Here is a 21,039-nt window from a genome sequence, read left to right as displayed (position 1 = left end):
CCACGGTGACTGGCTGATGCAGAATGCTTTCTGTAGCCACCCCAGGGACAGCAATCTAAAATGGGGACCTGTGAATCAGGTTTCAGGTTGCCATCAAAGAGAACTTTGGCTGCTGGCTAAACATCTCCTGACCGCCATACATCATGTTTATTGGTGATAAGGTATCATCTGTGCACCGTCTGGATACCCCTTTGGCAGGGTGTTAGGTTCCCCAAATCAGATGGTACTTAGGGAGCTGACATCCACAGCTGCAGCTTGCTGATTTATCTCCTGGTGGCTGGCCGAAGCGACTGGCCAAAAATGTTGGGGCGGGAGAGGTACGTCTTTTCATTCAAATTTTGGAAGGAAACTCAACCGGATTTAATCTTCTCTTTTACTGAGTTCTACACTGGCACCAGGTCTTGGAGAGGGGGAAAAACGCCCCTCGGAGTTTTTAGCATTATCTGTTCAGACACGTGAGAGCAAGCATAAAGGTGTAGCTCCATCACATCCCTTTGGGACCACACTGTCGAGGTGCTGATCAAAAGGAAGGGCAGAACTTTAGGGAGAAGCTAGGAAGCTGCAGGTGCTGTTTTGAAACTGTGGTATTGCCAGCGTTTCTTGCCCTGGGACACTTTTACGTTTGCTTCCATCCCCTTCAATGGCAATTTGACCCACACCGTAAAATCTGGATCCAGAGATGCTCAGTTTATTTCTGATATTGGAGAAGACTGAGGAAATGCGTTGAGTAAAGAGGGTGAGTTTCATCAGGGCAGGCTAATGGACTGAATAGCAATAAATTTGTTCTGGAAATATATTCAGCAGTTTTACTGGGTAACTCAGGAGAGGGCCACTTGTCTGCTGTGTGACCTTGGGCAACTCACTTCACTTTTCTGGGCTTTAGATTCCTCATCTGCAAAATGGGGACTAAATGCCTGTTCTCCTATCGCCCTAGACTGTGAGCCCCATGTGGGACAGAGACTGTGTCCAACCTAATTATCTTGTGTCAACCCCAGCACTTAATACAGTGCTAAACAAGGTAAGCAATCAATAAATGATATTGATTGATTGACAAATAGTAAGCACTTAAAAGGTGCCACGATTATTATTATTATTGATGTGAATGTAGGAGGCGGCAGAAACGGTGTAAATAGTCTGATATTTCTTGTTGAGCAGAATGAAGAAACCAGTTGAAATGTCCCAGTGTGACCTAGTGGAAAGAGCCCGGGCCCAGGAGTCAAAGGATTTGGGTTCTAGTTCCGGCTCAGCTACTTGCTTGTTGTGTGACCTTGGCAAGTTGCTGAACTTCTTTGTGCCTCAGTTACCTTATCTGTAAAATGGAGATTAAGACTGACTGAGGCACATGTGGGATGTGGGCTGTGTCCATCCAATCTAATTATCTTGTAGCTACCCCAGTGCTTAGTAGAGCGCGTGACACATAGTCAGCACTTAACAAATACCATTAAAATAATATGTATATGCATCTTCCTCCTGGTGCCACTGTGAGGAAAGCTTTATGACTTTTCCATATAGCTGCATCTGCTGAAATCAGCTTCATGAGTGGAATTTCAGTTGTTAATCCTGGACTTCCGGTCCCTTTTCTCACTGTCCACCAAGAAGGAAACTGAGAGAAATAAGGGCAGTGTGCACTCCCAGGATATAACGTTGGGTGCAGATTAGAAAGAGGTGCTGAACTCCAGCCAGGGAATCCCCTTGGCTTAGGACATTGCTTCCGGGAGGATTCTTTTTGTGCATGTGAAACAAAAGGAACCACAGGCTGGAAGGGGAGGAGTCCAGTTGCCACATGCGACAGCCCAGCTAGAAAAGGCACACATCTGGGTTGGAGAGTCAGTCTTCTCCTTTTTCTTCTTGACTGAACTGATCTAGGGAGAAAAATATCTAGTTGCCCATGACTCATTCTTTATACATTCCAGAAACTCAGTAGCACTTGTATTTGTCTTGTATTTGTACAGTGCTTTTGTGTTTCCAATGTGTCTTCGTCTCATTGTATCTACAAAACATCCCAGTGACATAGGGAGGAGGTAGTATTATCCTCATTTTGCTAATGGGGACACTGAGACCAAATCAGGTGAAGTGACTTGTGTAAGATTTCACAATAGGCCAAAGGTAGAACCATTATTATAACTGAAGTCCACTGACTCTCAGCCCTGCTCTTCACTAAACCATGCATCCTCAGTCAATCAATTGTATTTATTGAGCACTTTCTGTGTGCAGAGTACTGTGCTAAGCTCTTGGGAGAGTATAATATAATGGTGGTGGTATACGTGTTCCTTCAACTAGTTTAAAGTCTAGAGAGGTGGGTGGGGGACATCAGATGTCAAAATAATTTATGGATATGTACATAGGTGCTGTGGGGCTGAGAGTGGGGTGAATAAAGGGTATAAATCCCATTGCAAGGGTGATACAGAAGGCAGAGGTCAGGGAAGGCCTCATGTGGGAAAATTTGATTTTATACGACTTTGAGGGTGGGAAGAGTGATGGTCTTTCAGGCATGACTTTTTGTAGAAAAATGATCTGAGCAGCAGAGTGAAATATGGACTGAAGTGGAAAGAGACAGGAGACAGGAGAAGGCTGATGCAGTAGGATAAATGCTTGGATTAGAGTAGTAGAAGTTCAAATGGAGAGGAAAGGACAGATTTTAGTGAATTGAGCCTCACACTGAAGGTGATTGTCGGACTGGGACCCACTCACTTCCACACTGAGAAAGCAGAGCTCAGATCTAAGCCCAGTTTAAGGGTGAGATATGTTGTAGGTGAGAGCATTGTGCAGCCAGGACTGTTAAAGGAGAAAATAAGATGGCTAGTACAAAGAGTGTTTGAAAATCATCTCAGTATCATTCCATGAGCTGTTGAAATGGCCTATTTTTTATGTAACAAGACAGTAAGAAGATTATTTATTCAAGTGAAGATATCCTTTTAACTTCCATTCATCTTAGGCCAAAATGTCACTTCAATCAAGTTGTAGGGACAATTTTTCAACACTGGCTTGAGGCATACGGTGAGTCTGAGACAATGTTAAAGCAGTGTCAGGGCTGGGAAATATTACCTGAAGCCTCAAAAATCAGCCTTAACGTATGCACAATACCAAAGGAATTATGATCACAAATTGTTTTTTTTAGCCATCATGCCTAGATTCTGGGGCCCCCTTGTCACCTATCACTTGGGGGAAAGGGTTCATTCAGGAATTGGCATGACGAGAGAGAGAGACTGGGGATGGAAAGCCTGAGTTTTATGCAAAATTTATTCCACAAGGCAAATTGAATTATTTGATTATTTTGGACACAGCAAATTGAATTATTTGGTGATTTTAGACACAGCAAATTGAACCTCCCTTTCGGGAGAAGTATGATTATTTAATGATATTAGAGCTTCCAAATCGGGAGGAATATACTTGTGTTACTCGCGCATGGCAAAACACCAAGGGGCCACCCAGGAGGAATTCACTTATGGTTGGTTCGCACGTGGTGAGGTGGCTAGCTCCCACCCACGAGCACTTCCTATTCAGGAGGAATCCACTTATGCGTTACACAACCGTGGTGAAGCGCCTAGCTCCCACCCACGAGTACTTCTCACTTGGGAGGAATCCACTTATGTGTTACATACCCATTGCAAAGCACCTGGCTTCCAGCCCCATGAACATTCAGCAGGACGGGACACGCACCCATCCCACGGCTCATCACTTGGTGCATGCAAAGCCAGCTTCTCACACTCTGGGTAGAGGTGACCTGTGGCCAGTTGCTGCAAATATTGATCCGCTGCACAGAAGGTCATAGGCCACAGGTATATATCACCTGGGCTCCTAGGCCATTCCAGCTTCTGGCTTCAGTTAATCCAATCTCCACCCTCCCCCTTCCTCCAAACCTAATATGAGTGGCATGGGGGTGAAGGACACCTTCTGTATTCCTGGCTTGGGCTTTCAATCTAGCAGTTCTGGTTGTGGAGGTGGCATCCCACCCGAGTTCCGAGATCTGCCTGCTGGCTTGGGCAGTCACGAGACAGCATTTGACCTTGAGATGGTGGGTACCCCGCGGTCCCTTGGGACATCCCTTCTGGATTCAAGCAGGCGTGATCCAAACCTTGATGCCATAGGGCTGGGTTTCTGCTCAGGCCAAATTACGTCTGGGATCAGGCTGACACTGTTCGGAATTCTTCCTCACAGTCATGGTTGAGAAACCTTGGAAAGAACTAGGGACCACAGCAGTCTTCTAACAGCTGCCATGAATATTCCATACCATTTACCATCCCAGAGTTTGGGACCTAAGCCAAAGAAAGGGTCAGCATGTCCTACAGGGTGGGCCTGGGAGTCAGAAGGACCTGGATTCTAATCCTGGTTTCATCACATGCCTGCGGTATGACCTTGGGCAAATCACTTAACCTCTTCGTGCCCAGTTACCTCATCTGTAAAATGAGGATTAAGACTGTGAGCACCATGTGGAACGTGGACTGTGTCCAACCTGATTACCTTGTATCTACCCCAGCACTTAGAACAGTGGCTGGCACATAGTAACTAGTGATCCTTCAACTTGGACAGATTTGAGACATGGTAAGGTAGAAAGCATCTAGAACTCTGTCATATCCTGAATCTGAAAGAAATGAACACAAGGTTTGGATGTGCCCATATTTAACCTTGAAAAATCCAAATCTGAATTCTGAAATGACCTCAAAAGACAAGCTACTTTTATAAGAAAATATGCTTTTCCTAACTTTGTTTAAAGTACAACTATTTGTTTGCATTCATTGCAATATTTTAATTTTGATATAGGCATTGAGCAGAGGGGCAGAAGCATTATTTTTCCCTTTTGTTTCATGATTGATTTTCTTCAGTATAGACCATCCTACAAAGCCTCACAAATCTTTTTGCATGTGCCCTAGTCCAAAGAATAGATCACAAAGGTGCACAGAGGTTTCTATTTTTGTTCATGTAGATAGAAAGATCATTTGGAAAAATTAATTGCTTTGCACTCTCTAGGGATCCCTTGGTGCAGTGAAGCACAGCATAGCATTATTGAAAGAGACTGATTGGTCTGGTTGGTGACCACTCATGGAATTCTTCCCTCGAAGGTTCTCTCGGGAGTCTGGGTGGTTGGGCCATATTTAAAGAAACCATTGAAATGAAGTGGATTTGGGAAGTAGATATTCTTCTCTTGAAAGTCGTAGGGAATGCTGGGAAGTGGACTCTGAAGGCATTAACTTGGGTGATGAGACAGCATAAGCACTTAGGAATTCTGAATAATGCCACCACTCACCTCATTCCATCCCCAACCAGCCTGCAGAATTAATGACCTATTCCTGCCCCTCTGTCTATTCCTGTAATTGCTGAACTGTTATAGACAAATTTAATTATTCTATATTGGCTTAAAACCTCTCCCTTATGATTTGATTTTAAACTCCTGGAGGACCAAAACCATATATATTATTTAACTTGTTCTAAAGCATCTAGTTCAGTGCTGTGCATGTAATTGCTTTGTGTCTATTAACGGCTAATCTGGTTACTGATAATATCATTAAAATCCAAGTTATTTGTGGACTCAGAAGGTCATATTTTAGGGGTAGAATCACTTTTCTATAAACACTTCACTTCCTATAATAATAATAATTTTGGTATTTGCAAAGTGCTTACTATGTGACTGGAACTGAAATACTCCCAGGCCCATGCTTTTACCATTGTCCACAATGAAGAAAGAAAGTTTTAGAAAATACTAAAAATCATAAGATAGAATGAGTCCATTTCCCTTTAAATGGCCCTGAAAAGAGACATAAAATGAACAATCAAAACCATGGTGGGGAATCTAGGGAGTAGGGGACTAGACAACCATTAAAATCCAAAATGCATTTATTTAGCTTGCAGGGGCCTGTGGTCTCAACAGAAAGCAATGGAGTCTCCAGGTTTGAATGGTTCCTCAAAGATATTGGCAAGTAGGTAACAGTAAAGGATGTTGCTTTTTAACTGACTGAAAGGTTTGTGCCAGTTGCAGTGGTGGATGATGCTAAGGATTGGATGATGTAGAGCATTTAAACTACTCCTGACTGACCCATGAATCATTTGGCTGTTTGTATAGGAGATAGGACTCCCAGAAAACCTACTACACTAACCTTCAGCCTTGAACCAAATACCAGAAACCTTTATGGAGTGAAATATTTGGTCCTATTTTCATTTCTCTTTGTGAATTTTCATCCCTTGTCTTTGCCAAGTATTGCGTACAGTCAGGGTATCGAAGGGGATAAAGACATCTCCCGTATTTTGTTGCAGCGAAGAAAAGCAAATCAAACCCAAATAGGCAGTGACAGATTGATAAGCCAGCATGGACAAGTGTATAATTTTAAATGGCTATTGCACTGGAAATATCTTTATGTAGTATATAAATAGTTAATGAGCCTCAGCACTAACAAATGTCAGTGGCAAGAACTCCTTACAGGCAAAGGGAGAATTTGTGGAGCCTCATTTCACAAGTCCCACCTCACAACTGGCCCAGGGATACCTAGATGTCAGCATAGTTTACGTTTGGGCAGATGGCATTTCTGGCTTCTCCTTCCCTGAGCAGCCCCGCCCGCTTCTCATTACTGTACCACTCTTAGAAACTCATCTAATCTCTTTCCCGGAATCCTCGACTCACTTGGTTGTTATTTCTCAATGGGAAATCCTTGTAAATATAACACAAATAAGAACAAGCGGTTGGAACGTACCACCCTAGTTTTTTAGGAAAATTTATTTGGGGCCACACCCAAAGTCACTGTCCCTTGGGGCAATAAAGCAGGTTGTTAAGATCTGCTATGTGTTAACTGAGTTCAGAGCTAGCCACTTATTCTACAGAAAAAAAAATAATTACTAGCAACATTTCTGCCAATCGGAAATGTAAATTGGAGATTTTTATTCTTTAAAATGACAATTTGTTTTGAACCATGTAGATTATGCACTTGATGGGTGGTGGAGGAAAGAAAGTGTCAGGCCTGTCTCCCAGTGAGCCCAACTATGATGAAAAGCTCTGCTTATCAATCAATTATATTTACTGAGTGCTTAGTCTATGCTTACTGTTCTAAGCGCTCGGGAGAGTACACTATAACAGAGTTAGTATACACATTCCCGGCCCACAAGGAGTTTTCAGTCTAGAAGGGGATCTTCCCAGGATTCACTGGACATTCTCTATCTCAGCCCAAGTCTGAACAGCACCTTCTATTTTTTCTATTTTTAACCATGGTCTCTGGTCAGATCTGTGCATCTTTAAAGAAATGTTTTGAAAATTATGACACCAAGAGAGAGGAATGAAAGCATCACCAGACCCAATGAATAGCCAATAGAGCACTTTGTCAAAGAACAACCTTTCCCACACAGAATTTGGAAAAATGGCTAGTCAAGCGTGAGCCTTATCAGCCATACACACACTCATCGACAAAACCTCAGCTTTGGGAATGTCATGTTTATGCTCTGAAGGACAACTATCTAGATATACATATACAAGGTAGTGTTCTGGAGCAACTGAATTCTCCCATTAGTTGCTAGAATAATAAAAGCCAAACCAATTTTTATCTTATTGTTTTCCTTGGGTCACTCCACTTGAAAATTCATCCAAGATTTTCCCAGAGAGCTCTTGTATTTTCTGAGCAATTGTGTCTGCTCAAGTCTTATCCCATCTGGGGTCCCCAGGAGCCTCCATTGTCTTAATGCACCACAAATATCCATTCTTGTAAACACTCCTTCACCATCTGTGGTGAATAATGATCGATGTCAAGCAATGATAAAGAATGCTGATTTTCTTTATTTTACTTTCTGTGTACCTCCTGGAGGGAGCTGTGCTGCTACTGTCACAAAGTTAATTGGGATATCTTGGCAAGAACAGTGAAAGGCAAGAGTTACTACAGCCTACATAAACCCTCTTGATATTTAGCAACTATCATGAATTTTAAGGATCCAGGGAAGAAAGAAAAAAAAATGAAAAATTAAATGGTGCTATTCATTTTATATTCTGCAGGAAACCTGTTGGCAAGAAAAATATTTTGCCCTGTGAACTGCCGTGAGGGGCCAATAAGTTAAGTTTTGTAGCTTTATAAGTGTATTTTCATATTTTCTTTATGTATATATGTCTGTATACATTCTGCTTGCCAGAATCATTAGCTTCAGACTTGAACCAAATACCAGAAAACATTTTGGATTGGTGAGCAAATGGTAAAATTTAATTAAAACTCACCCAGACAGAAGTCAAACCAGAAAACTTCACGGATGAGGGCTCTTTTTCACACGGTGGAAATACGATTAAATCCACTCCGATTGCAATTCATATTTCAAGTTAATCATGGAAATGATGCTTATGCACCAACTGCTTGCATGATCACTTTATGCTTAATGGTGGGTGAACCCAGAGCTCTTTTTAATGACCTTAACCTGGATTCCAAGAAAGCTTTCCCCTTCTCTAGGGCACTAGTATTCACAGTCTGTCAAAATCATCTTCGATGGGGTGGAGTGCAGCTCCCTAGAGGAAGAGCCTCAGACAACTTGGAGTTCTCTTAATTCCCAAGTACCCCCCTAGCCTGGAAAGAAAACAGCCTTCCCCAGAATAATGGACTCTGTAATCCTTCATCCTTCTGCCTTTCATTCCCATTACTACTTCCTTTACATCTGCATGAGACATTCAGCTGGACCAACTTCATCAGATCCTTCTTCAGGCTTTGACCTTAACCAGACTGTATTCTCACAGGAACAGAAGGCAGGGCTCCTGAGGAGAACACTTGTGTGGAATGGGTTTTCAGGAGGCAGATTAAGCAAATGGAAAACTTTTTCTACAAAATTGATCAGGGACCATTCTGTCATTGGTTATGGCCAGTTTAACTCTGGCGAACGTCTCCATTGACCCTTTTTAAAATCGAAAGTGGAAGGAGTCAGATTGTGATACTTCAATCTTGTATAGGATGGAAATCTGGTCCCAGGTTCAGAGTCTGTTACGGGGTCAAAAAGATTTTGAAACTGTGCTGGGAAAATCGTTCTGGAGGAGACAGACTAAATGAATGACAATGGTAACAAGCAACAATGCATTTTTATTCTTTGTCTTTTCTTATGGTATTTGTTAAGCACTTACTATATGTCAGGCACTATTCTAAGCACTGGGGTAGATACAAGCTAATCAGGTTGGACAGAGTCCATGTCCCGCTTGGGACTCTCAGTCTTAAACCCCATTTTTTACAGATGAGGTAACTGAGGCACATAGAAGTAAAGTGATTTGCCCAAGGTCACACAGCAGATAAGTGGCGGAGACAGAATCAGAACCCAGATTCATCTGACTTCCAGACCCTTGCTCTATCTGCTAGGCCATGCTTGTTCTTATGCTGAGTTTCAGTTGGCATTTTGAAATAGCTTTAAAAGGATGTGGGGAGGAGAAAATTCAGAAAAAGTGCAGAAGGAAGAATTGAAAGTGGGTTGATATGTTTTCATCTCAAGGCTCAGACAGAATGAATACAGCAGATCACTATGGCTGTGTCTGGGATCAGGGTGGGGACCATGACACTTGGGATAATCATCCCCAAACCTGTTTCACCTAGATACATCCAGTCATAAACTTGTCAGTTGAATAAACTAATCTCTTTGGAGGAACCCGTTTACATGGCACATCAGGAAAATCCTTCCGTATCTGCCAGAGCTCCAGGACTGCGGATTCCTAGTTCTAATTAGAACTGTCAGTTTAGTATAATTCATGGCAGGAAAGTATTCTCATGAAAAAAAGAACTGAGAAATGACTGCAGCTATTTTCAAAGAGATTCATTTGGTCTATTTAATGATGATCCTGTTAATCTCCATTTTAATATATGCCAGGAGAGAGTTGACTTCCCTGTAATAAGCTAAACACGTACATGCAAAGTCCCATTAATACACTGACGTTAGATACCTGCCATGAGGGAGATGATCAAAGAGCAAATGTTTGGGAACTCGGGTTACGTTTTGTTTTAGGATTAGGAAACAAACTCCACCAGTGATTTCTGGTGAGAAGCAACGTGGCTCAGTGGAAAGAGCATGGGCTTGGAAGTCAGAGGTCATGGGTTTGAATCCCAGCTCTGCCACTTGTCAGTTGTGTGACTGTGGGCAAGTCACTTAACTTCTCTGTGCCTCAGTTCCCTCATCTGTAAAATGGGGATTAAGACTGTGAGCCTCACGTAGGACAACCTGATGGCCCTGTATCTCCCCCAGCGCTTAGAACAGTGCTCTGCACATAGTACGTGCTTAACAAATAACATTATTATTATTATTTCTGTTGCTTGGGTGCACTGGTTGATTGGAGGGGCTAGTGGTATGGCTGCCAGGGAGGTCATCGTTGAGGTCACTCCTGGGCTACATTCTCAGTGGAGTTTAAGGAACTGACCCTGGAAACTGAGACTGGGCAGGGAGCAGTAAAAGCAGTGGCAGCCCAAGGAGTGATTCCTCACTGGAGGTCAGTTTAAAATGAGGAACCAAGACAGAAGCTAGAGATATTTTGCCCTGTAGATTCATTAAGGTGAGCTAATGCAGAAGGTAGCTTCCCACATCTCTCTCCCTTCCTAAGGAAGTGAGCTCAGTTCATCAGACATCATTACAGTCCTCTATTCAGAGGCACCAACACCTTTTTAAAAATGGTATTTAAGTGCTTATCATGTGCCAGGTACTCTACTTAGCTCTGGGGTAGCTATAAGCCAACAGGTTGGACACAGCCCCTGTCCCACCTGGCGCTCACAGTCTTAATCCCCATTTTACAGATGAGACAACTGAGGCACAGAGAAGTTGGGTGATTTGCCCAAGTCACACAGCAGACAGGTGGTGGAGTTGGGATTAGAACCCAAGTCCTCTGACTCCCAGGCCCATGCCCTTTCCACTAGCCCTCTTTCTCGCAAATAGAGGGGAAGGAGGGGACAGAACACAAATGTTGAGTCATAGAGGCTCATATTCCAGAAGTATTCATTTTACTCAGAAGTTTTTCAGAAACAAGGGAGCATGGAAATGTGGGAGAAATGAATTGGACACAATAAGAACAAAGAAATGGGATCAGATGGGTTGAAGAGAATTGCCAGAAAAGGCAGGAGAATCCTTGCTGTGAAGTAGAGAACAGATCAGCTGGAGACTGATCCAAAACAACTATCTACAAGGGGAGAAGGGAGTAGAGGACCATTTGGAAAAACAATTACACATTCAGAAAGGACACAGCATCTCCATTTTATCCTTGTTGTCACTTTCACTCTGTTGGGTGTGTGTGTGGGAGGGAGGTATTGAACATGCAGAAAGAGCTGTGTAGGAAAAAAAAAACACCTGTCTTATGTGGCTAATTTAAGTTGTGTAATTCATTATTTTAAGTAAAATATCCCCATTTATTATTTCCATCCTGCAAAACTCACCAATGGCACCATGCATTTTATTTTGGTCTCCATTACGTTTATGCATTCTGCACTATTTAGTAATCCAGCTATTTTCTGAATCTAAATATGACAATGAATTTGAATAAATCCAAGTTTCCACTAAAGAAATCGTAGCTCAATGGCAGGGCCTCCACACTCCCCACCAAAAAAGCAAAGGCCTCCATTGTCATTCCCCACTCTAACAAAGCCTTAAAAAATACTCACAGATACTAGGTGCTACTTGTGCCAAAGCAGAGCAGTAGCCCCAGAACATATTTGTAGAAGAAATGGGTAGAGCCCTCATTCTAGAGGTTTGAATCAAGGAATCGTTAAAATCAGATAAGAAGAGTTCTCTCCAAGCCTATAACCCAGAAGGTTAATCTCCAGAATGCCCTGAAAGACCTTTCCAATCATCCTTAGTGCATCAGCTGGAAGAAAGCAAGGCATGGATCTTCTACTTTTATAATTCCCCCCAGAACTTAGTCCAGGGCTACACTCTCAGTGGCCAGGCTTGGGTGGATTGTTGTTATTGATTATAATAATAATAATAGTATTTGTTAAGCACTTCCTATGTGCCAACGTAGTTCTAAGAGCTGGGGAAGAGACAAGATCATCATCAGAGTAGATACAGTCCCTGTCCCACACAAGACTTACAGTCTAAGGAGGAGGGAGAGCAGGCATTAAATCCCCATTTTACAGTAGAGGAAACAGGCCCAGAGACCTTTATGTGACTTGCCCAAGGTCACACAGAGGTCTTTGGCAGAACTGTTTTTTAAAGATCATTTTCCACTGAAAATCCACTTGAGAACTCAACCTGAGGAGCAACAAATGATAAATGCTGCCCTTAAGTTAGAAGATTGCCATCGGAAGATAAGATCAGTTTTTTGTTTGTTTTTTTAATGGTAATTGCTTACTTACTATGTGCCAGGCACCAAATTGAGTGCTGGGGTGGATACAAGTAATTAGGTTAGACACAGTCCATGTTTCACTTGGGGTTCACAGTCTAAATCCCTATTTTACAGATGAGGTAACCGAGGAAAAGAGAAGTTAAATGACTTATCCAGGGTCACACAGGAGATAAGCGACTGAATCAGAATTAGAACGCAGGTCCTGTGACTCTGAGGCCCATCCTCTTTCCAGTAGGCCACACTGCTTCTACAAACCAATATCAGTTGGTTTGGACCAATAGGACATCTATTACATTGGTCAGCTGGACTGAATACAGTGCTGTGAAAGCACAGCTCTTCGTGTAGTGCCGGGCACGTAGAAAGAGCTTAACAAATACCATAATTATTATAATCTAATAAAATGCCACTGATAGTGTGATTGAACTCTGGGTGTATGTGTAACTGAAAAGCCCAATATAGGACGCCCAGTCCTGATCCACATCATATACACACAGAGGCTGACTTTTGCCATATTGTCATATTTGATGTTTGCCGTGCTTGATGTTGTTTTCACTTTACCTCTCTGTCTCTCGATCCTTACAGTGTTTCTGCTCAAAAGAGCCCCTTCTTTCTTTATTGCAGTATACCATGGTGGTAATAATGATAATTGTGTCATTAAACACTTGCTATTTCCAAACACTGTGCTAACTGCTGCGGTAGATACAAAATAATCAGATCAGAAACAGTCTCTGCCCCACACGGGGCTCGCAGTCAAAGTAATTGCTGGTCTATCCACAGCAATTGACTCCCAGTTTTGAGTTATGTGGCATTTTCTGAGGCTTTGCTTTTTTGTACTGCTAAAATGCTTTTTCCATCCTCCTTGCTGTCAGTTCTCCAATTTCAGCTCTCCCTACAGCAGGCTCTTTGGATTTCCTGCTGTCATTCATTCTCCTCATGTGTTCTACCCAGTGAAACTTGTAGAGGGGAACGTTTGTGATCTGTTCTTCCTATTTGAGTTGGTGACCAGAGCATACGAGAATATAATCCTAGCACTGTGCCTAGAATAGTAAAATGTTGTGAACTCAGGGAGGTTCAGTAGGGGAGAAAATGAGGGTGCAGGGAGAGCAGGAGACACAAATGAGGCTAGCGGGACTAATTTTTTTAGGAATTTTTTTTGTCCAAAAACCTATCCAGATATTGAGAGGTGAATCTCTTAGGTGTATCACCTAGCAAACGGAAGCCTAAATCATGCTATCTATGCAGCTACTGAGAGTCTGGTGTGGAACTCTTTCAGCATATGTCTGTCGATTAGACTCTAAGCCCGTCAATGGGCAGGGATTGTCTCTCTCTGTTGCCGAATTGTACATTTCAAGCACTTAGTACAGTGTTCTGCACATAGTAGGCGCTCAATTAATACTATTGAATGAATGAATGAATGAATGAATGAATGAATAGAGGAGACAAACATTACACTCAAAGACAGAGGAAGTGGCAGAATATAAAGATTAAATACAATTGATTGATTAGCAAAAATACAAATGATTGGGAAAATACAACAAAGTTAGTAGACACGTTCCCTGCCCCTGTAAATCTTACTGTTTAGCAGAAAAAAACACTCTTCCCTCATTGGCTTGAGTTTACACTGCTGACACTAACTATGCAGAATTGTGACTACTACTGTAAGCTTTTAGTGGCCATCTCCTTTCCCTGCCAACTCTCCAGCCCATTGCATACTGAGACTGGGTCTCAGGAATGTATGGAACTTTTATTTTAAAGGTGAAGTTTTTCTCTTTTTTCACAGCTGAATATTTAAGAAAACAAAAGGTGTTAACTTTACCTACTATCTGAGATAGCTCCAATTAATTAGATTAAGGCTGTAAATACTTTACAAAAAACCACTTCTCCTCCATCTGAGAAAGCATCTACAGACAGTGCTTCTTCAACTATTTGAGAGGTGTTGATAAGGATGAGAGGAAATGATTTTTTTTTTCTGGAGTTGAAAGGGGAAACGATGAAAGCACATTAAGATAATTTGATCTGTCATTAGTAGAAGGAGGTCTGTCAGAGACTGCAGGAATAAATCAAGATGTGAGATTAAAGATATACATCAAAAAGTTCTGATTATGTTTTAGAGACTAAGCAAATGAATCTCTAACAGAATTCAGATCTCCCTTCTCTCTAATGTATTTTCAAAAGCTGCCTCCAGAATGTTCCCCAAAGAAAAATAAGTTTCAAATATTGCCCTCCACCCTCCCAGCCTGCCTACAGCCATCATTTCAGGTTACCTTTTTCAGATTTCACTAATTTATCTTGGTTGAGTCAGAGCAGCATTCTCTATTCACAGAGCACTCAAAGGAGGTACCAGGTACTACAGCAGGTTGGTAAAATTCCTCCGGATTGAAACAGCTTGATTTCACATAGCACATTTACATACCCTCGCCATAGCAAATGTTGTTGGAAAGGGCAGGATTATTATTTCCAGCAGATGGGGAAATTGAGACTAAAAGATATTGTGACTTGCCCAAGATTCCATGGAGAGCCAAACCCTGGGCACTTTCCACTAAACTAGAGTGCTCATTACCTAATACAGTCAGTTTTCAAATAACACAGGGACTGTGTTATTAAAGAAACCCATGTTTTGGAAAACTCACATTGTAGTGTGAGTTCAGACTATAAACTCACTGTGGGTAGGGAATGTGTCAGTTTAATGTTGTATTGTACTATCCCAAGTGCTTAATATAGTGCTTTGCACACACTAAGTGCTTAGTAAATTCGATTGAATGAATGAAGAGTGCTTATACTTTGACTAATACCACCAATATATGCAAAACAGTTTCTTCTGATAAGACATTGTGTTCCATTCAAGTAGACACGTGTTGTCAGAAGAATATTCCCAAACATTTCCTTTGCATTCTGTGCAAGTGAAAACTTGGAAGAACTGGCTGATACTCTGCAGGCAAATAAATAGTTTAGAGAAACCCCAAATCTCCCCAAGAAAGTTTGGAGTGTTGTCATACCCATACATTCATCTAGACTGTAAACTCCTTCTCTAGCCTGTGAGCTGCTTGTGTACAGGGAACATGTCTACTAACTCTATTATACTGTATACTCCCAAATGCCAAGTACAGTGCTTTACACACAGTAAGTGCTCAAAACTATTGATTTATTGATGACCGGAGAAAGCAGTGTGGATGATTTAGTAGGTGGCGAGCTTTCTCTGGTCCCTTTAAAAGCTAATTAATCAAAGATATTTATTGAGTACTTACTGTATGCAGAACACCTAGGTCCCCAAAATGCTCCAACATAGCACCTCACCATGAAGTTACCACAGTAGAGAATGAGATGCAAATGGAACACTGAACCACATCAGTTTTTGAAAAGTGTCTCCCTATAGCCCTCTTATTATGCCACAGATAACACTTTTATCATTCAGAGTGGAATTTTCCTTGACTATCTGCATTAAGTACTCAGAAAATACAGTTCATAAATGAGTGGCATTTGAAACTTGGAGAAAAAATAGGAATAAAACGCAAATCTTGGCAGAACGGAGAAGCAGTCATAGAATTTCTACATCGAACCTGAAGATAAAACATAAAATTTTAACATCATAATTTCCATGAAAAAAATGTATCTTTCTGTTTGTTTTTCAGGGGGTACAGCATATGGGTAGTTTAAACTTTCATTTCTGGAGATCCTGGGTCTAGGTCACAAGTGAAAGAATGAGTTTTTGGTCTCTTGCTAGTTATCCTCCCCTGACAGGACCAAAATCAAAAAAAGTCTTCATTCATAATAATAATGATTATTTTATTATGGTATTTGTTAAATGCTTACTATGTGCCAGGCAAAATCAAAAAAGGGTCTTCATTCATAATAATAATTATTATTTTATTATGGTATTTGTTAAATGCTTACTATGTGCGAGGCATTGTACTAAGCACTGAGGAGGATGCAAGCAAATCGGGTTGGACACAATCCCTGTCCCACATAGGGCATACTGTCTTAATCTCCATTTTCCAGATGAGAGTGTGAAGTGATTTGCCCAAGGCCACACAGCAGACAAGTGGCAGACCCGGGATTAGAACCCATGACCTTCTGACTCCCAGGCCCATGCTCTATCCATTATGCCATGCTGCTTCCCTTTAGAAGACAAGAATACTTCCAGGGCATTATCATCAATTATTTTTCAATGGATGTCTGTAAATTGGGAGGCTTGAAACAGGAACTGACTAGATTACTGAGAAGACAAAGGGTCCTGTCCTCAAGAAGGGCAAGATTAGAGTGTATAAACTCCTGAGTTCAATCACTTAAACAGTGTGGCCTGATGGAAAGAACACAGGCTTGAGAGACAGGGGAGTGGATTCTGCTGTGTGACTTTGGGCAAGCCATTTAATTTCTCTTTGCCTCAGTTCCTCATCTGTAAATCGGGGCTTAAATACCTTTTCTCCCTCCACCTTGATTGCCATGTTTCTATCCCAGTACTTAGTACAGTGTTCGGCATATAACAAATTTTACTATTACTGTTATTATTGTTGTTGAGCCACCTAGTTTATCTTCTCTAAATGCATTCTCTATACCTGAGAGAAGAAACAATCCCATCAGTAATTTTTCACTAATGGCAACTGGGTTCTTCTCCAATATGTGAAAGACAAGTCAGATACATAAAGCTGATGATCGTATACCTGCTCTTTATATCTCTCACTTCTGCATGATTTATATGCTGTTTAATTGAGGTTTCCCTAGATTTATTACTTGGCTGGCTAAAATTAGTCTTAGAAGTTGATCAAAATGAGATGATGGAGTATAATTGAGCACCTTCTGAGGGAAAGGTACTGTGTTAAGTGCTTGATAAAGTACAACAGAAGCAATATCTGTGCCCTCCAGAATCTTACAGTCTAATATGGTGAATATACGGGCAAAAGTGATTTACAAACAGTGGGAGCAAGAGGAAGAATAAGACTATGACAGGAGGTAGTACAAATGTGTTAAGATGAAGTAGCAGAATAGGCCACTGATTATAGAAATGAAAATATTCATATGTGCTGAGGCAAGTAATGAAATATAAGTGTCGTCTCCATCAGTAGGACTGACCAGTTGCTATCTGCCCAAGTGAAAAGAAGGGTAACAAATTCATTGATTTTACCAGCAAGGTAGTTTTCTAAGAGCAGGTGTGCTGTCAAAAAAATGTGTTTAACTGATATACATCAGTTAAAGGATAACCGATCCATTATTTAGAAGGCATTTTCCTTGCCTATACATAGGGGTTGAGTAGCCTGGTGATTTGAGTACCTTTAACCATCAGTTAAAACAGTGGCAATAGTTATAATCCAATACACTAAGCACTTGGGAAAGTACAACAAGAAAACTAGATACATTCCATATCCACAAGAAGTTTATCTAGGCAACTCAGTGTGTGTCCAAGAGCTCATTAAGAGACGTTGTATCAAGAGTAAATTCCTTTTGGTCTAGTAAAGATCTCATTCTGCAGGTAAGATAAAACATCAAATTCTGTGTTTTTTACCTGGAGGGTTAAAGGGAGTACAGAATCTAGTTGCTCCAGAAAAAATATCATGAAGAAATAGCTTCTCTCAGAATCCATATCTCCCTTATTCATTTGGTTGAGAAGCAGGAATTTTATGTCTTTACAAAGGGCCAACCTAAACACTTGTAAAAAAAAAATGTGGATTCCACCTGCATCTTAGCCCAAAATTATAACTGAAGCATTAGTCAGCTAATTGTAGAGGGATTTGCGATCAGTATATAAATTGCAAATGACCTAGAAGCAGTTTGGCCTACAAGCAGTGTGGCTGAGCAAAAAGAGCACAGATCTGGGAGTCAGAAGACCTGAGTTCTCACCCTGGTTCTACCAACCCCGGGCAAGTCATTTAACTTTTCTATGCCTCAGTTTTTTCATCTGTTAAAGTAAGGATAAGATACCTGTTCTCCCTTACCTTGGCTGTGAACCCCATGTGTCTCATCTAATCGTATTGTATCTATCCGAGTTTAACCATTTACAAGTGCTTAAAAAATGCCACAATTATTATTACTATTATTATCAATAATCTAGTGCTGGACTTAAAAGGATTGGTTATGCTTTACAGAAGGGTGTTTTTGCCATGAGACTGGGCCCTCAACACACACCTCCTGATTAGCTCAGGAGAAGACTTGGTTGATAGTTGCTGCCTCAGGGACTGGTGGAGTCCCTGTGTCTGCTTCCATCGTAATGTCTCTAACCTGAGCCCTGAGGTGTGCCCTGAAATCTTGCAGGTAACAGGGATTGAAGGGCCAAGGCTGAGGGAATAGAAAAACTTGACACCTCAATCTGCCACTCAGGCTGACAATCTAATAACAGGGTACTTGGGTCAAACTCAGAGATCAAATTTGGTGGGTCAAACACCAGGAACATTGATCTTTTCTGTGGCACATAATCGCTGTTATCAGTAGGTTGGCACTTGAATAGGTAGACTTTCCCTGGAAGTGTTTGAGTCAAAAATGGTTGTTTTTAACTATTACCTTCAGAAATCTCACTTGCTTCAGGCAGACAAAGTTGATGTCTGCAGAAGTCCGAAAAGGTGAAAATATCTTTCAAAAATTTCTATCGATACTCTTTCCTAAGGCTGAAGGCAGTGAGTGACTCTGATTGGTTTATTTATAGATGTAGTATATCCAAACATCACAAGTTTTCCTGGGAGAAGGAATTGTGGGATACATCATGTCCTCTGTCAAGCATTCTGTATTTTTTTGTGACTCCTGCTGTGGCAGCGTAGGGTTTTCTGACAAAGCTCTCATGCTACATCTCCACTGGTAAAATGATGAAAATAGTTGGCAGTTAGCTAAGCAATATGTTAAAGTGACCAGGGACTTCAAGGATGGATAGTTTACAGAGACTAATAGTGAGAGGCCGAAGCATGTTCTCTGCATCTGCAGAAGAGCTGCTGCCCTCTCTACCCGACAACTGCTTGATTTCTTATTGGTTGGAACCTCCCCAGATGAGTGACTGATGCCTTTTGAATTCACTCCAATAATATTTAGAGTCCCTCTGTGTGCAGAGAACTATACTAAGACCTTGGGAGACTACAGTAGATGTAAAAGACATGATCCCTTCCCTTGGGGTGCTTTCATTCTAATGGATGTGGTTGCAGATCCATTTGCAGAATGCAGATGATCACTTAATCAATCATATTTGTTAAGCGCACAGAGCACTTATGCCATTGAGTCGTTTCCGACCGATAGTGACACCACGGACATATCTCTCCCAGAACACCCCGCTCTTTATCTGTAATCGTTCTGGTAGTGTATCCACAGAGTTTTCTTGGTAAAACTTTGGAAGTGGTTTACCATTACCGCCTTCCATACAATAAACTCGAGTCTCCGCCCTCGACTCTCTGCCATGCCGCTGCTGCCCAGCATGGGTGAGTTTTGACTTGTAGCATATTGCCATCCACTCGCTAGCCGCTGCCCAAGCTAGGAATGGAATGGGTAGGCCTCTCTGCTTGACTCTTGCACCCCTAGCCAAGACTGGTAGAGTACTGGAAACTCTCCAGGTACGACCCTGAGCACTTGGGAGAGTGCAATATGCTAGAGTTGATACACATGTTCCCTGCCCACAGGGAGCTTATGTCTAGATTCAAATCATTTTGGATCCCCAAAGCTTACACAAGTAGAAAAAAAAAACATTTAGTTGATTTTCCCCACTCTGTTTATCTGATTAGTATGCATCCAGTCTGAAAAAACTCTTGACTTAACTGCAGTGAATGCACTAACTCTATCTGCATTCTCTGATGTCTTCACCCCTGTTTCATTGAGGAAAAATGAACTACATTACCTAATGGGGATTGACTGTCATCCTAATGACGATGGGACCTTTCAGAAGATTTTTGGGTCACTTAGAGTGTGAAAGTGACCGTTTGTCTCAACCTGGCAGCCTAGCTTAGAAGTAGAATGGTCTGGAAATATGTTGAAGGTAATAAGAAAGGGAAAGAATAAATCAATTACCGGAACTCAGTTCTAGGCTGTAGGCACTGAATCTGTAGCCTCTGATGTGTTTTGCTAATTTGATCCAACTTTATTAACCCCTTAATTTGCTGTCCACATGCAGCCTTATCATAGCAGGCAAGTGGATATTTCCCTTCAGAGCAAAATTGTTAGAATCCTCAGAGATGTTTTTGGATGAAGTTATGCTCATCCACATTTGCCACAAATGCATTCCATCCCACCTATCTAGATGTTTTTTTTTCCCAAAAGGTTGCAACAAATTGCCTTTCATTGCCTCTGGGCCCAGGAGAATAAACTCGCATTTTTCTGGATGTCACAAAACACCTCAAATGTTTCTGATGGTTTTTGGTCAGTTGTTTTTTTTTTAATCAGAGATGAAAATTTCCCGTGTAGGTCCTTATGAAGGTGCCCTTAAATGATGATGAGAAAGTATTTCTTCCATTTTGATTCTTGCATCCTTTTCTGAAAGAATATGTCAAAAACAACTGTGTTCTGACAGCTGTGGGGGCAAGTCTCAGGTGGCCTTTAATTGCTTTATTGTGTCCCCATCTTCTTATCCTTGAATTTCCATGCTTCGTCCCTTTTGTGCTTAGATCCCTTTCTGGCCGCATCGTTGGTGGGGTCTGGTGGTTCTTCACTTTGATTATCATCTCTTCATATACGGCTAACCTGGCTGCCTTCCTGACTGTAGAGAGGATGGTGTCTCCCATCGAAAGTGCAGAGGATTTGGCCAAACAGACAGAGATTGCCTATGGGACTCTGGAAGCTGGATCCACCAAGGAATTCTTTAGGGTAAGCAAAACTAATCCAGACAC

General features: G+C 41.5%; 1 protein-coding gene and 1 long non-coding RNA gene across 5 annotated transcripts in view; one reads left to right on the top strand and one right to left on the bottom strand.

The window, feature by feature from the left end:
* GRIA1 (glutamate ionotropic receptor AMPA type subunit 1) overlaps nucleotides 1-21,039 on the top strand; it is a 229,561-nt gene that overhangs the window by 169,376 nt on the left and 39,146 nt on the right. For all 3 annotated transcript variants that reach the window (XM_001509619.4, XM_001509656.4, XM_007655322.4), the window contains exon 12: nucleotides 20,818-21,016. In XM_001509619.4, coding sequence (XP_001509669.1) covers nucleotides 20,818-21,016 — 199 coding nt within the window. The remainder of the gene's footprint in view (nucleotides 1-20,817; nucleotides 21,017-21,039) is intronic.
* Nucleotides 1-21,039, bottom strand: part of LOC114806615 — a 100,240-nt gene that overhangs the window by 43,478 nt on the left and 35,723 nt on the right. The window lies entirely within an intron of this gene.

This window comes from Ornithorhynchus anatinus, chromosome X1 (assembly GCF_004115215.2).
Source record: "Ornithorhynchus anatinus isolate Pmale09 chromosome X1, mOrnAna1.pri.v4, whole genome shotgun sequence".
Lineage (NCBI taxonomy): Eukaryota > Metazoa > Chordata > Mammalia > Monotremata > Ornithorhynchidae > Ornithorhynchus > Ornithorhynchus anatinus.
This window is presented reverse-complemented; position numbering and strand designations above follow the sequence as displayed.